This window comes from Lepidochelys kempii, chromosome 3, assembly GCF_965140265.1.
Source record: "Lepidochelys kempii isolate rLepKem1 chromosome 3, rLepKem1.hap2, whole genome shotgun sequence".
NCBI lineage: Eukaryota > Metazoa > Chordata > Testudines > Cheloniidae > Lepidochelys > Lepidochelys kempii.
In genome coordinates this window covers 15,317,143-15,333,599 of record NC_133258.1, presented here as the reverse complement: position 1 = coordinate 15,333,599, position 16,457 = coordinate 15,317,143, and the positions used below count along the sequence as shown (strand labels likewise).

The following is a 16,457-nucleotide window of genomic DNA, read 5'->3' as shown; positions in this document are numbered from 1 at the left end:
CCAGCATGGGTATAAATAGCTGTATGGATGGTGAAGCACTGCTTAGATGAGTAAAGACATGCCTGAGCCCTGTGGCTATGTATCCTATTTTTAGCACCAGGGAAAGGCTCCAGCAGTGGGGAAAGGCTCTGGCATGGGGAAGGCAGCAGGGAAAGACTCTGGCAGTGGGGGGAAAGCTCTGGGATCTGCCCACCATTGCCTCCTTTTCCCCACCACAGGCAGCTGCCAGGGCCTTTCCCCGTTTCAGGGAAAGATTCTGCCAGCAGGGAAAGACTCTGGCAGAGAGGAAGCTGTGTGGAAAGGCATTTCCCCACTGCCTCCCCTCTTCCAGAGCCTTTCACTGGTGTGTGTAGCTACTCACTGCAGTGTGGCAATGGCTTGTTTTTCACTCAGGCTTATAACTACACATACCCACCCCTGCCAGTGGTGTGCAGTGCAGACCTATCATAAAACTTAACAAGCCAATTAGGTCATGTCATAAATATAAAGGGAAGGGTAACCACTTTTCTGTATACAGTGCTATAAAATCCCTCCTGGCCAGAGGCAAAACCCTTTCACCTGTAAAGGATTAAGAAGCTAAGGTAACCCTGCAGGCACCTGACCCAAAATGGCCAATGGGGGGACAAGATTCTTTCAAATCTGGAGGGGGGGTGGGGAAGAAAGGGTTTGGTCTATCTGTGTGATGTTTTTGCTGGGAACAGATCAGGAATGAAGCCTTACAACTCCTGTTAAGTTAGTAAGTAATCTATAAGTAATCTAGCTAGAAAATAGAAAAGGAGTATTTGTGGCACCTTAAAGACTAACAAATTTATTTGAGGAGCTGTAGCTCACGAAAGCTTATGCTCAAATAAATTTGTTAGTCTCTAAGGTGCCACAAGTACTCCTTTTCTTTTTGCGAATACAGACTAACACGGCTACTACTCTGAAACCTAGCTAGAAAATGCATTAGATTTTCTTTTGTTTAATGGCTGGTAAAATAAGCTGTGCTGGATGGAATGTATATTCCTGTTTTTGTGTCTTTTGTAACTTAAGGTTTTGCCTAGAGGGATTCTCTATGTTTTGAATCTGATTACCCTGTAAGGTATTTACCATCCTGATTTTACAGAGGTGATTCTTTTACCTTTTCTTTAATTAAAATTCTTCTTTTAAGAACCTGATTGATTTTTCATTGTTCTTAAGATCCAAGGGTTTGGGTCTGTGGTTCACCTGTACAAATTGATGAGGATTATTATCAAGCGTTCCTCAGAAAAGGGGGTGTAGGGCTTGGGGGGATATTTTGGGGGAAGATGTCTTCAAGTGGGCTCTTTCCCTGTTCTTTGTTTAAAACGCTTGGTGGTGGCAGCATACAGTTCAAGGACAAGGCAAAGTTTGTACCTTGGGAAAGTTTTAACCTAAGCTGGTAAGAATAAGCTTGGGGGGTCTTGCATGCAGGTCCCCACATCTGTACCTTAGAGTTCAGAGTGGGGAAGGAACCTTGACACGTCATAACTAAGATAATCAACTACAGAAAGGGGAATCTAATAAATCTTGTGTTGTACACTTTTATTATGTGCCTTTTGTTTGGTATTGGTTGGTTATAAAATGGGGGCTGAAAAAACTGAAATACACACTGGTTGAAAAATGTTTATATAGCTGACCTGGAGCTGAAATGCATTGAGCCAGCAGATGGCTCTAGAGAGACAGCAGGAGAAATGTAGCTTATGATACTTAGAAAGGCAAACTAAATGAAACCATCCCTGTCTCTAATAGTCATTAAACAGTAGCTGGAGCTCAGGAGAAGATGTTAGGAATTTATAGATCTAATGACCCCCAGTGAAATCTGCTGGGGATGTGTGCAGGGGGAAGGAGACAAATGAGCAGGCTGGGAGGGAGGCAGAGAGGGGGAGGGAAGCGTCCCCTAGCCCAGCAGGACTCAGGATGGGGCTACATTTCTAAGCCCTAGCTGTGGGTATCACCCAGGAGAAGGGATTCTGGTGCAGCCACCGACTGGGGAAGTCCTAGCATGGAAGCTCATTTGGAATCAGACTGATGGATAATGGGGGTGGGGAGAGGGTATTCCAAAGGACAGGGCCATCCTGCAGCTACTTGGTAGAGTAAGTGCTCACTAACTGGTAAAATTTGACCACAAGCTGAGGGCTTGTGCAAGGGCTATTCATCACATAGGTCCCACTTAAACTCTGTGTTGAGGGCTTAAGTCCTGCTGGCCCCTCTACACAGGGGAGAATTTCATCCCAGCATGAGTTAAGGTTCGACTGTTAGGCCCAAAGAGTTATTTTTCTGTTGGTAATCAAACAGGCCTGGCAAGATGCTAGAACAGCTTCCCATTGGCCTAATGCTGCAGTGCTTCTGTTACAGATCTGTCATGTATCCAGCAACCGTAAATATCTTATTTGGAAAAGACGTCTGTCCAACAAACAAGAGTGACATCAAGGAGTTTGAAGAGCATTTTCAGAAGTATGATGAGGATTTTGAATATGGGTCCCAGATGCCTGAGTATTTTATGAGGTAACGGAGCGGGTGGGGGAATGGGGCAAGTCTTGCAAACCTATTAGAAGTATCTTATCCTGGTAACCCTAGCAGCATTTCCTCGGAAACCAATGTTCTGCCTTTGACTCCATCTTGGTCATATGCAGTGTTAGTTGGGCTTTAAATTTTGTCCATTAAAAATTAGGCTCCTGATTCTCCTCTAACGTATATTGGTGTAAAACTTGGATAACTCCACTAAAGTCAATGGAATTACACCACTGCATGAGGAGAATCAGGTCCTATGTGCTGGTTTTGTAAAAGATGTCCCATCCTGTCATTTTATTCTCTTGGGCCAGCACTTCAGTATTTTGTGCCCAACCTGAGGCATCTTGGGCCTTATTTTTAGTTGTAAGCACCCACAGACCTCATTGCCTTCAGATGAGAGCTGTGAGTGCTCAGTAGCTCTGAAAATCAGACCTTGTTTTCTCAGATTGGACACCCAATGACTGAGACACCCAAAGTTAATGGTTACTTTTGGAAAAATTTGGCCTAAGTAACCTGTCCAAGGTCACACAGGAAACCAGTAGCAGAGCTGGCAGGAAAATCTAAAAGTGCTGAGTGTCAGGTCTCTCTTCTAGCCATCAGATCATGTGTTTAGCTATTGTGGGTTTCAGAGTTGCTGAGCAGCCGCTGCTGATGTTGACTCAACAGTACTGAAAAATCAGCTTGGTACATCTGTCCCTCAAAGAAAGAGTGCCGAGGTGCTCGGAGAAGCCTTGGAGAGAAAGCGAGGAGTCCTCTTCCGTGAAAGTGATGTTGCGCTGTGCTGCCTGAATTGTTTCCCCAAATGCATTTCAAATCATTCCTATTTTTTTTTCCTTCACAGAAAGTGGTCTAAATCCAAAAAATGGCTTCTAAAAGTGTTAGAAAAAGTGGTAGCAGACGCTGAGAGAGCCAATCCGTCAGAGAGCAATTCCAAGGTAAATCTGTGTGTTCCATTTCCCCACAACTTACTACCTCAGAAGCCTTGCTTTTCCTTCATCCACCCCAGAGACAGAAAGGGAAAGTGGTATGGAGTCTGCCCAACTGTATGCCTGGATTGTGGGAAACAGGGCGACATAAGATGACTATTCCATGCTTGTCATGAGTGTTAGGTCTGCTACACTGCACAGGACCCCTTGGAAACTGGGGAAAGCCCAGACTCTTAAAGATACTGTGTTATGGAGGGATGAGCCCTGACTACTAGGGGGTTGAGACAAAGGAGTGTGGGAATCCACTTTGGATGAAGCAAAAGTGGGCCTCAGAGCAGTTTGGGGGACACACAGAGGAATTGCCCTGAAAAAAATCTCAAACTTTAGGAAGTAGGATTATCCATGTGGGGAAGCCAGGCTTCAGAGGATCTAGCAACCTTACTCTAGGCCTTATGGCAAAGAGAATACCTGCCCTGTAGTGCCCCCTTCTGCCCAAGTGTGGCTCTGCAGAGGTGGAAGCATCTACCCAATTTTTAGAAAATCGTACCCTAAGACACTAATGTGTGTGTGTATATTTATGCTTTTACTTATAACAGACACTGCTGCAGCATCTCCTGGATAACTTGCATGGAAAACATTTAGCTCCCAATTATGCTCTCTTATTGCTCTGGGCCTCGCAAGCAAATGCTATGCCTGTAAGTATGATGGCTGCAGGAACACTTTCTTTCCTCTTTGATTGGACCAGATAACTCCATATCTGATTTTTTTTTTCAATACTTGTCCTCAAAGGAAACCTGCACAACACCTTGTTGTGGGGTAGGGGGTAGTTCAGTATCAGTCCTGGCAGCACTGCCTGGTGGCAGTACTCTGGGTTATGCTGCCCAGTGGCGAGCATCAATAGCCAGGGGTAGGGGAACCCAGGCCACCCCTGCTCCACCAGGTTCCAATCCAGGGCCCAGTGAAACAATAATTCAAAATGTTTGGCCTAGGGGTTAGGGTGCTCCTTGGGCCACTTCCTACCCTGGCTTCTGTTTCTCTGTTGGCATCACTGGGAGCCGCTGAGTCCTCCCTAGAGCCCTCTCTGTCCGTGGTTCAATCGGTCTTGCTCTTGCAATTGCATCTCTTCATCATCAACCTCTCCAATTGAAAGGCCTCAGGTGGTCTGGTGTTGAGGCCTGGGTCCCGCTGCATGGGGCCTTGGCGGGTTCTCAGTAGGAGCCTGAAACACACAACTGCTCCCCTGCTCCATCCACCCTGACTGAGCTAAGCTGCTCCCTTTTGAGCTCAGCCTTCATTGTGACGCTTTCTGGGCCCAGAGCTGCTCCTTAACCATTTTCTCACCAGTGTGGGGGTTGTACACCCCACCACACACCTTCAAAAGGTGAGCCTAGGAACTTAAATTCATAACTCTGCAAGACACCAAAAACTATGGACTCAACAGGGATGCTGCTTTTATGGCTCATTAAAACAATTTTGTAACACACCACACCGCCCGCTACCCTTAATTGTCCAATTCAAACCCCTTATGCATAACATCTAGCCCTCAATTTCGCACTTCATTTCAAGGGACCACCTCCAACATGCACTACCCCTTATGCTTAACAATCTGTCCCACCTTATATTTAGCTCAGATGCTGTGATTTCCTTCCCCCATGCCTGAAGAAGAGCTCTTTGTAGCTTGAAAGTTTGTATCTTCCACCAACAGAAGTTGGTCCAATAAAAAATATTACCTCACCCACCTTGCCTCTCTAGTATCCTGGGACCAACATCCTATAGACTTATTAAAAACTGCCTTATTGTGAGTAAGCTCTTCAGATGGGATTTTTAGGCCTTGTCCACACTAGAGTTGTACCACTTTAACTAGACTGGTATAGTTATACTGGTACACTCCACCCTGCCATAGATGCACTTATATCTGTATAAAAGTGCTTTATACGGACATTCCTCTTCCTGTAAGAGGAATAAGCCATACTATTATAAGGCACTTTTTTTTACTAGTATAACTGCCTCCATCCTCAGGGCTATTCTGGTTTAACTATATCAGTAAATAAATCTCACCTCCAACTGAGATAGATACCTGTACAAAATCTGTATATAGACCAGACTTTCTGCTTAATCAGCAAGGGAAGAGATACTTCTAGTTTTGAAGTAGCTCTGCTTTTGATTTCATATTACTTCAGGGAATTTTCACCTTCTCATAAAGTATAAACTACTTCATGCATAATCAGTTAAAACTTCATGTCCACAAATTCACTTTGTTTTGCAGGTAATTAAAACATTTCTTTGATGACACTGCCATACTGATATGACTTACTAGAGTAATGCTCTGCAGATTATTATATGCAGTATTATTTTAGAGATGTCAGTCCTAGGATATTAGAGCAGAGGTCCCCGAAGTATGGGATGCTCCCCCCAGGGGGGCGTGGAAGAATGTCCAGTGGGGCACGATGGGGCCCAGGCCTGTCCCCACAGGGCACGGGCAGGGAGTGCCACCTAGCTCCTCTCCGCCTCCAGCTCTGCTCTGGTCCCGCCCCAGTTGCGTCCCCAGCTGCCAACTCTGCACCTGGTCCCGGCCCCAGCCTCAGTGTAGCTCCACTCCCAGCCCTGCACCAGCCCCCAGCCTTGGCTGCTGACTGTGGCTCCGTTCCCGGCCCCAGACCCACGCCCAGCTATGGCCCCTTACCCCATCCGTGTCCATCTCCTCCCTCCCCCAACGAGCCACGGCCCTGCTCCTGTATTAGAGAGACAAGGTGGGTAAAGTAGTATCTTTTATGGGAGCAACTTCTGTTGGTGAGAAAGACAAGCTTTTGTGCTATACAGGGGTCTTACTTATTAAGTTATTAGGCTTATCTATCTTATAAGCATTAGTGGGAATTTGATACCTCATTTTTCCATTTATGTGGCTGAAACCTAATTGCATGCAAAGCAAATGGCATACTAATTCATTTTAATGCCTGGGTATCTGAAATTAGAGTGAATGTAGGCACTGTATATTTCACACTCCTTTTTATAGTTTAAAGTAGAAACAGGAAAAGGCTCATTTAAGAGGAACGTGCAAGTATTCAGCAGAGGAGGAGACTGAATTTTACTCAGACTGTGAGCTCTCTTACTCCCACTGTTAGGGTTACTCACCCAACCAAGTAGACCCATGGAAATCATTGGGATTACTCAGGTTAGTAACTCGTCAACAATGGCAACAAGAGTTCACAATCCAGCCCTTAATCTTTTGTCAGCTTCTTATCTGACCTTTTATTAGACATACGGGGCAGATTTTCACAGCTGGGTACAACATTGTTCCCACAAAATGCATTTACACCCAGTGATGGGGTAGTCTGCCACTTAAAGGCACAGGTAGCATTGCCTTTTAAGGGTTTGAAAGGGTCTACCTCTCTATCTTCTTCTACCTTTGGTCCCATCTCTATGGGGTGGGCTCTTTGCATCCTCCTCCACTCCAGTCTGTATTGAAGCAGTTCCTTGGAAATGCTGCAACTAATATATATAAAATATGGACCTAAGGGGGACATGGAGAGAAAGCAGTCTGTTGTGATAATTGGACCTACAAATTTACCATAGAATCATAGAATATCAGGGTTGGAAGGGACCTCAGGAGGTCATCGAGTCTAACCCCCTGCTCAAAGCAGGACCGATCCCCAATTAAATCATCCCAGCCAGGGCTTTGTCAAGCCTGACCTTAAAAACTTCTAAAGAAGGAGATTCCACCACCTCCCTAAGTAACGCATTCCAGTGTTTCACCACCCTCCTAGTGAAAAAGTTTTTCCTAATATCCAACCTACACCTCCCTCACTGCAACTTCAGACCATTACTCCTCGTTCTGTCATCTGCTACCACTGAGAACAGTCTAGAGCCATCCTCTTTGGAACCCCCTTTCAGGTAGTTGAAAGCAGCTATCAAATCTCCCCTCATTCTTCTCTTCCGTAGACTAAACATCCCCAGTTCCCTCAGCCACTCCTCATAAGTCATGTGTTCCAGTCCCCTAATCATTTTTGTTGCCCTCCGCTGGACTTTCCAATTTTTCCACAGCCTTCTTGTAGTGTGGGGCCCAAAACTGGACACAGTACTCTAGATGAGGCCTCACCAGTGTCGAATACAGGGGAATGATCACGTCCCTCGATCTGCTGGCAATGCCCCTACTTATACATCCCAAAATGCCATTGGCCTTCTTGGCAACAAGGGCACACTGTGACTCTCATCCAGCTTCTCGTCCACTGTAATCCCTAGGTCCTTTTCTGCAGAACTGCTGCTGAGCCATTCGGTCTCTAGTCTGTAGCAGTGCATTGGATTCTTCCTTCCTAGGTGCAGGACTCTGCACTTGTCCTTGTTGAACCTCATCAGATTTCTTTTGGCCCAATCCTCCAATTTGTCTAGGTCCCTCTGTATCCTATCCCTACCCTCCAGGGTATCTACCTCTCCTCCCAGTTTAGTGTCATCTGCAGGCTTGCTGAGGGTGCAATCCACACCATCCTCCAGATAATTTATGAAGATATTGAACAAAACCGGCCCCAGGACCAACCCTTGGGGCACTCCACTTGATACTGGCTGCCAACTAGACATGGAGCCATTGATCACTACCCGTTGAGCCCGACAATCTAGCCAGCTTTCTATCCACCTTATAGTCCATTCATCCGGCCCATACTTCTTTAACTTGCTGGCAAGAATACTGTGGGAGACAGTGTCAAAAGCTTTGCTAAAGGTAAGGAACAACACGTCCACTGCTTTCCCTTCATCCACAGAACCAGTTATCTCGTCATAGAAGGCAATTAGATTAGTCAGGCATGACTTGCTGACTGTTCCTTATCACTTTCCTCTCCTCTAAGTGCTATACCATAAGTATAGGCTCAATTGTAAATGTGTATGAAAGTTCATAAGCTGTTACAATAACCTAAAAAAATGTTGGTGGAAAGTAGGTCAAATTGCTTTCAATAATGTATGTTATAGGCAGGTGCAAAAGAACCAGACTAAATTAGTCCAGATGAAAAAAGGCCACGCTGATATGATTCAAAGATTATGCTGAAGTCCACCTTGGTGAAAACAGAAGGTGTGGAACTGGAAATTAATGAACCAAAATTTCTGTGTTGGATATTGGGCCTAACTGGTGGACAAAATAATGAGGGGATGGGCTATTTCAGCCATCGCTGCCTTTTGGTCCTTAAAGAAAGGCTTTGGGGGGAGAAAGAAGATGTAAGAACAGATGCAGACTGTTGGAGTGAGCTTCACCATCATGGCTGCCACCCCCACTGTTTCCTGGGACCCCAGGCCTTCATGATCCTGAGAGGTGTCCTGACCAGACCAGGCCGGCGAGAGGGATCCAGATGACATTGCCAGCCTTATCAGCTCCACCTGAATCCTAAACACCAGCTGAGATGAAGCAGGATCAAACTCAACAGCAGCTCCAGCCCATCCCAACTAACTACTTTGCTTTTACCCAAAAGGACAATTATTACCTTATTATTATTATTAGCTTATGCTCAAATAAATTGGTTAGTGTCTAAGGTGCCACAAGTACTCCTTTTCTTTTTGCGAATACAGACTAACACGGCTGCTATTCTGAAACCTACCATCTAAGAGACTGTCAAAAAGGGGGCTTTTCGTCCTAAAACTCTCTCCAGCTAAAGGGAATGAGAAATGTTGTTAAAATGAGTCTTACAGTATATTTTACATTTCAAGTGCTTGAACTGTTTTTGCTTCTTCTCCGTATCTCTAATAAAACATTAATTTTTTTAATGGCATGTTTGTCCTGGTGTTAAGCAGGCTGAGGTCTCTATATACCAAACCCCGGACCTTATTTAGCACTGTTTAATGCTGTACAATGACTGGGTTATGTTTACACCTTTGGCCAATATATTCTATCTAAATTAATACAACAGCTCCTAGGAACGATTCGTGCTTGGAAGCAAATTCTATCACTGTACATTTAAGGACCCTGGGCCAGGAGTTTTGCAGAGAGGGTGAGCCAAGATTCCTCTCTCATCCAATCAATGGGGAATGAGCTGGGAGAGGGGCACTAGCATATATACTGCCTATTCCCTCCAGGGCAAACACCAGGGATATCGGCAGAGAAACACTGTCCAGCTGAGTGCCCTGAAGGCTAATTAAGGAGAAGGGAGCAGCTGAGTCCGGCCCATACTTCTTTAACAATACAATAGACTATCCCACAACTCAGCTGCAGGGAAGAGAGCTGTGTACAAGACAATTTGATTAACATGACCCAACTCCAGAGAAGAGAGCCGTTTAAGGGGAGAGAGTGAGAGGCTAAATTAATGCAGCCACACTCCAAGGAGAAGAGCTTAGGGAAAGACTGAAAAGGAATAATCTAGGCCTAGTCTACTCTACAGTGTTAGATTGACATAAAGCATTTAATGTTGACCTAACTCTGTAAGCATCTACACTACAATGCAGCATCCACCGATGTAACTCGCCCACTATATCGACTTAACTCCACCTCCTCGAGAGGCGTAGTGCGTAGGTCAGTATAGCTAGGTCAACACAGTGTCAGCGTAGACACTTACATCAACTGTTGCTGCCTTTCAGAAGCCAACCCACAATGCCCCACACTGACAGTTAAATCGGTGCAATCGCTCGTGGGGAGGATGCACACCACTGACCCAAATAGCACAGTGTGGATATGCAAAAGGGTTAATTACTGCGGTGGGTGTACGTTGACATAACTTAGGTCGACTTAATTTTGTAGTGTAGACTTACCCCTAGAGAAGGAACTGGGAAGGGTTCCACAAACAGGCTGGCTACAGATGCAGGAAAGAAGTCTCTCATGAAGGAAGGAAACAGAGATCACTAGTTGGACTAGGCCTGCGATGATGACTGTCCCCAGGTGTATTTGTGGCTCTGGCTAGACTAGAGAGCTTACAGTGGAGCATCTACACCGATGCAGCTGCACCTCTTTAAGCTCCCTAGTCTAGCTGCGTTAAGCTGTTGGGAGAGAGCTCTCCCATTGGCTTAATTAATCCATCCCCAATGAGCGGCAATAGCTACGTCAGCAGGAGAAGCTCTCCTGCTGATATAGCGCTGTCCACACTGTCGCTTAGGTCGGAGTAACTTACATCACTCAGAGGGGTGGCTTATTCCCACCCCTGAGTGACGTAAGTCATACCAACATCAGTGGTAGTGCAGACATAGCCTGAGTGAGCGCCTACGTAGGCTGATGGCTCTTGTTAATAATAAGTACGACCCTTGAAAAGGGTGTGCTCTTTGATAAAAAGATTTGTGTGGGCTTGTTTATAAGCTGGGTGAAGGGAAGTGTGGTGCCACTCCTAACTGAAAGGGGGTACACCGCTGTGACCCCATGTCATCACACACCCACAAAAGGAATTGGGTAATTGTGCACAAACATTCATTTTGTACAAGTAAAGCTTTTCAACAGGAGACACGTGCGCCTGTGTTTTGCCCTTCCCTGCATTTAAAACTTGAATTGCAGTTCATTGGTTTGCAAATGCATTTCAGCATTATATTCTCGCTAATCACCTGACTCTCTTGCACTGGCTTTCCACTGACTTTAGTAGCCACTTCCGACTGACAAAGGTGTAAGTGGGATGAGACTCAGGTTCATTATCCCAGGGCCTCTGGCAATCTCTCAGACCACTTAGCAGTTTTCGAAACTCCTTCACATACTTTCCATGTCCATTGTGAATCAATAGAAGTCACATTGTTCTACAGTGTCATCCTCATCTGCTTTCCGTGAGGGAGGGGCCCACTCCAAATACCCCTTAAAACTTAGGGTGGTTTGGATCTGGACTTGAGCTTTGTGACTTAGAATCGTAGGCGTAGGGCTGGATGAGACCTCGAGAGGTTGAGTCCCATCCCCCTAAGTATACCTAGATCACCCCAGACGGGTGTGTCTCTAGCCTGTGCTTCTGATCTGACACTTTTACAATACAGCTCTATAATTCTGAGGTAACTTCTTTCAGTCTCTTTCTTTAGGTGGCATTTTGGACTCTGGCATTTATACTATCCCACCCTTCTATTTACAAGAACATCATGGAGGACCTCGTTTCTGTTTTCGGCAAAGCAGGTAATAAACCAGAAATAAGTGACTGTCGAATTCTAGAATATACATTTAAAAAATAACAATCTGTTCTGAATTTGTACAGGGCCAGGCATTGGGGTTACTAGGCATAACTGCAATACAAATAATAACTGGCCAAACCCTGAGATCTTTACTCAGGATTTGCTCATCCTTACTCAAGCAAACCTACCTGTTGATGTCAATGCAAGAAATAAATAAAAATTGAGTAAGAACTCAGCAAGGATCTAAGGATTTGGCTCTTCAGGCTCAGCCCTAGCATTTGGGCGAAATCTCTCATATCTTCTAAGGGCTTTCTTGTCAAAGGAACAAGGCTTGATTCTGACTTGAAAGCTGTTTCAAACGGTTATACTCCATTGACTTCGGTGGAGTTACTTCTGGAAATAATGTTTGAAGCATTACTAAGGCCAGTGCCAGAGAAGCGGAGAGAATTCAGGACATCCTGGCTCGAAGCCCCATGTTTAATATACAATCATGTCTTTTAGGAAGCATTACTCACTCGTTCTCCTCAAGTCCATGGAAGGGTGGACAGATCTGCCTGTAATGGCTGTACTCATTCCTGAAGGCAAATTCCTTGTGTCCCTGTTGTATTTGGGCTGAGACTGCTCTGATCTTGCTTCCATTGACTCACTCAGAACTGGAAAGCAGGATTTTCTTAGTCAAGGAAATTTACTTGTGGAACTCCCTTGTATTGGAGGTCTACCTGTCTTCATTGTTGGCTGTGACCAGGGCATGCTGCAAGTCCTACTTGTTTTGGTCTGTTTACTGTGAACTATTTATGCCCCCATCATGTTTGATTTATTTAGCATTTGCCAAAGTCTCTCTTCCTATTTTGTGTGTGTGCCCAATGGGAACCTTTGTGTATGGCTGGTTTTCCTGAAGGTTATTGTGTGCCATTGGGCCACAGAGTATTTCTGTGATGTTGCCTTGCTGTGCATTTGGTCTGGCTGCCTTTCCTTTTTCCATGTTTTATCTCATGTTGTCATTCCTGCAGCGTGCTTCATTGCCTTCAATAGGCACCTTATAAACTGCTTCCATTTTTAAAACTGTCTTGAGAGTTAGTGAGCCTAACACAGTATGTAAAAGTAAGATCCAATAACTTACCCAAGTTATTGTCTTACAATGGACTCTACGAACATATAACAAACCTAAGGAAATAAAATAAAGAATAGGGTGGGCACTGAGGTGCTTAATTATTATTACTATTTTTAGTGCCCAAAATTGTGCTTGGATGCCCCACAGAACAAGTCAAAGCTGCTGCCCCAAAGAGCATGCCATCTAAGTTCAGTGTGACACAATGCAAGTCAGGGTCATAACACAGATACAATGAAAGAGTAGGGGAGCAGAAACACACAGATAACAGGGTCATGTGATTAGACAGTAAGGAATGTAACATATTTAAGGTTCTGCGAATTTAAATGGGTTCAGTGAGATTCTGCACAGCAATAATACCTTCTGTAACACTTTTTATCAGCAGATCTCAAAGCACTTTACAAAGGAGGTCAGTATCATTCTCCCTATTTTGCAGATAGGGAAACTGAGGCACGGAGTGGTGAAGTGACTTGCCGAATGTCACCCAGCAGGCCCATTGCAGAGCTAAGAATAGAACCAAGGTCTGCTGAAGCCCAGTTCAGTGTTTCATTCACTAGGTCTCAGTATCCATCTACATACGTCGTTTAACACGGTTTAAAACTAGAACTGGTCAAAATTTTACATACACCTCAAAAATTACCATTTTTCATCAACATTTTGTCAAGTTTTTGTTGAGCTATCACAAGTCTGAAACTTGTTGACCAGATATATTTGAAACCCTTACATGCTAAAACAATACCAAAGTGGCTTAGCCAGCCAGTGTATAAAACTGTTTGAGGAATGCATTCTAGACATTCTAGACATTGGTTAGTCTCTAAGGTGCCACAAGTCCTCCTTTTCTTTTTGCAAATACAGACTAACACGGCTGTTACTCTGAAACTAGACATTCTAGAGGCACTCTACCAGAAGTCCTCTAGCAAAATGTTTCAGTGCATGATGAAATCTCATAACCCATGTGAAATCTTGTACTTCTTACTGTCTTATTCATACATTATTATTTCTTATAATGCAACAGGTAAAGAGAATATTGAAGTATCTGAAGATGACCTTAAGAAGCTTATCTTAATTAAATGGTGCACTTTGGAAGCCATACGGCTAAGGTCTCCAGGTGCAATCACTAAGAAAGTAGTGACTCCAATAAAAATTCAGGTAGGTTTGTTTTTATGAGGCTGTCATAGTACACTGTAATCCTTCTAGAAGTCACCATCCCAAATGTATCTGGACATAATAAATTAGGCATAGGGAACCCCAATCCTTATTTAAATCAGGATACTCAGGAATCTCCTAAACAAACATTTGGGAGAAAAGCTATCTTGGGTAAAGAAGTGGCATTACCACCCATTCAGGACATAATCCAAAGGTCATTTGACTTCAACAGGAGTGTTTCTGTGGATCTCACTAGGTTTCAGATCAAGCTCTTAATGAGAGGACTACCTAGGTTTACAATCCACTTCTGAATACAGTCCTTCAGCAAGAACCAGGGAAGACCAGATTTAACATTCCTGTTACATCTAATGTTAAAAAACCCCTCCAGGCCTTTCTTATATGTAATAAAGAAGCAGCAACAACAACAAAAGGTGCAAACCCATTTTCCCCTTGCATCACATCCTTAATACACCCAATAGTGCTTTACCAGCTGCACTTCCTCTCTAGCAAGGCCTTTCATTCTGTTTTTGGTGAACCAGCAGCATTCATAATATGTTTTGAGAGCAGACTGAACTTGCAATTATCTATTTCTTTACTTCAGAATTGTTTCTCTTGCTTTTAGACTTTCACCATCCCTACAGGTGACATGTTGATGTTGTCTCCATATTGGGTGCACAGGAATCCAAAATACTTTCCAGACCCTGAAACATTCAAACCTGTAAGTTGCCTCTTTTGATGTATTTATTTTGCTCTCTCTTCTCCTTTTTGCATGTAATTAGATCCAAAACATATTGTTGAGTGCATCTTCCTTTAAGGTTGCTTTCAGGAAGATATTAATCCTATCCCTAGAATACTCACTATATGGATTAATGCCTTAGTATTTATAGGGGAAGAAAGCATGCACAAAGAAGAGGGACCTGCTGGAATGAGCAAGATCCTCCAGTTCAAGAACATATTTATGTTTAAAATATTTTTGTGTAATCACCGCCACTCTGAAGTAGCAAATTGTATCTTGCTGGTAAATTGCAAATACATATAGGACTTGATCCAAAGCCCATTGAAGTCAGTCAATTAAAAGACTCCCATTGACTTGCACTGAGCCTGGTCTGGAGCCCAGTGATTCCTCCACTGGACATCTGTTTTATACCTCATCTCTGTGTATTTTACCCATCTACATTGTCTTCAAGTCCCTCCTCAAAACTCTCCTTTGCCATGGTACCTACAAAGAACTTGCATCAATTAGGCTGCTGGTGTGCTGTGACCACTGCCTATCACCAATATGAGAGAGACAAGGTGGGTGAGGTAGCATCTTTCATTGGACCAGCTTCTGTTTGTGAGAGAGACAAGCTTTTGAACTTACAGAGAGCTCTGGTTCATGACACTTAGAAGACAGGATGAAAGTATCAGAGGGGTAGCCATGTTAGTCTGGATCTGTAAAAGTGGCAAAGAGTCCTGTGGCATCTGTGATACAGGGAGGCCAGGGAGCAGTGGTAGAATGGTCAAGGGGAAATATATAAGCCCTAGGCTAATTAAGGCGTGGTTCCCTGTAGACTAGAGAGGGTTGCTACAGGTTAATTGGAGCACTTGTCAGGAACCGAAGGAAAAAAACCCTGCTTCAGGCAGTCAAGGGTAGAGGAAGGAGAGAGGACTGGAGCTTGGAGGTGTGTTGAGAGATTTGGAAGACCTGAGAACTGAAGTAAAGGAGACCCTGCCACAGCAGGAGAGGGAGATTCCCTTCCCCCCAGCATCTAAGGACCAAGGGTAACCCCACCTAAGGGGGACAAGGGTAAGAAACCCGCAGGGGTTGAGAGGGGCTGGGACTCAGAGGAAGGAGCAAACCCAGACCCCCTCCCCCGCTTCCCTTCTCTACCACCTTCCTGGGCTAGTAGCGAGGTCCTCAGCACCCAAGAGCAGGGGCAAAGGGTGGCATCTTAGCCCCTCCCCAAGAAAAGCACAGGACCCACCATATGAACATCGGCCATCTTGCCACACACCTTATAGACTAACAGACGTATTGGAGCATAAGCTTTCGTGGGTGAATACCCACTTCGTTGGATGCATGTATGAAAGATGCTTGTATGAAAGATCCTATGCATAATTAAATTTGCATTGCCTGGTATTACCTTGCAATTCAGGGAGAACTAAGGACAAAGTGTGAGCCTTCACTCTGAATCAGCTTGCTTCAGTGAGGTAAGGGCTAGATTTAAAGGCACTTAGGTGCCTAAACATGCAGGTAAGGTGCCTAGTTGGATTGTCAAAAGCACCTAAGTGCCTAAATCCTACTTGGCACCTTCCTGCTCCTTTAGGGGCCTAAATGTCTTTGTCAATCTGGCCCTAAATTCCTGTCTTAAATGGGCTTGACTAAATTACCTTGTTTACAAATCCATATGCTAGCAACACAGTGGTCAAGTAATCTTAACAGGTTGAAGGGAGCTTTATATGCCAGGATTAGCTGTCCCGGTCATTTTTAGCCTGGAAAAATGTTAAGCTTATTTATACAAGGCTGATTTGGAAAAAAAATGTTTTCTTCCCACAGGATCGTTGGAAAGAGGCAAATTTAGAGAAGAATGCTTTCTTGGACGGCTTTGTGGCATTTGGAGGAGGGAAGCATCAGTGTCCAGGAAGGTCAGTGAAACAGCTGGGGTTTATTTATTCCTAAACCCTGCAGAGAACAGCTTCCTCACTGTGGGACTCCTCTTTTCTTTTTTTTTTGTCCTCAGATGTAT

General features: G+C 44.4%; 1 protein-coding gene across 3 annotated transcripts in view; it reads left to right on the top strand.

Annotated features, from left to right (window-relative positions):
* The window catches only part of CYP39A1 (cytochrome P450 family 39 subfamily A member 1), an 80,514-nt gene that overhangs the window by 52,222 nt on the left and 11,835 nt on the right, over positions 1-16,457 (top strand). For all 3 annotated transcript variants that reach the window (XM_073335797.1, XM_073335796.1, XM_073335798.1), the window contains 7 exons: positions 2,356-2,505; positions 3,353-3,446; positions 4,034-4,132; positions 11,391-11,481; positions 13,601-13,734; positions 14,354-14,449; positions 16,268-16,356. In XM_073335797.1, coding sequence (XP_073191898.1) covers positions 2,356-2,505; positions 3,353-3,446; positions 4,034-4,132; positions 11,391-11,481; positions 13,601-13,734; positions 14,354-14,449; positions 16,268-16,356 — 753 coding nt within the window. The remainder of the gene's footprint in view (positions 1-2,355; positions 2,506-3,352; positions 3,447-4,033; positions 4,133-11,390; positions 11,482-13,600; positions 13,735-14,353; positions 14,450-16,267; positions 16,357-16,457) is intronic.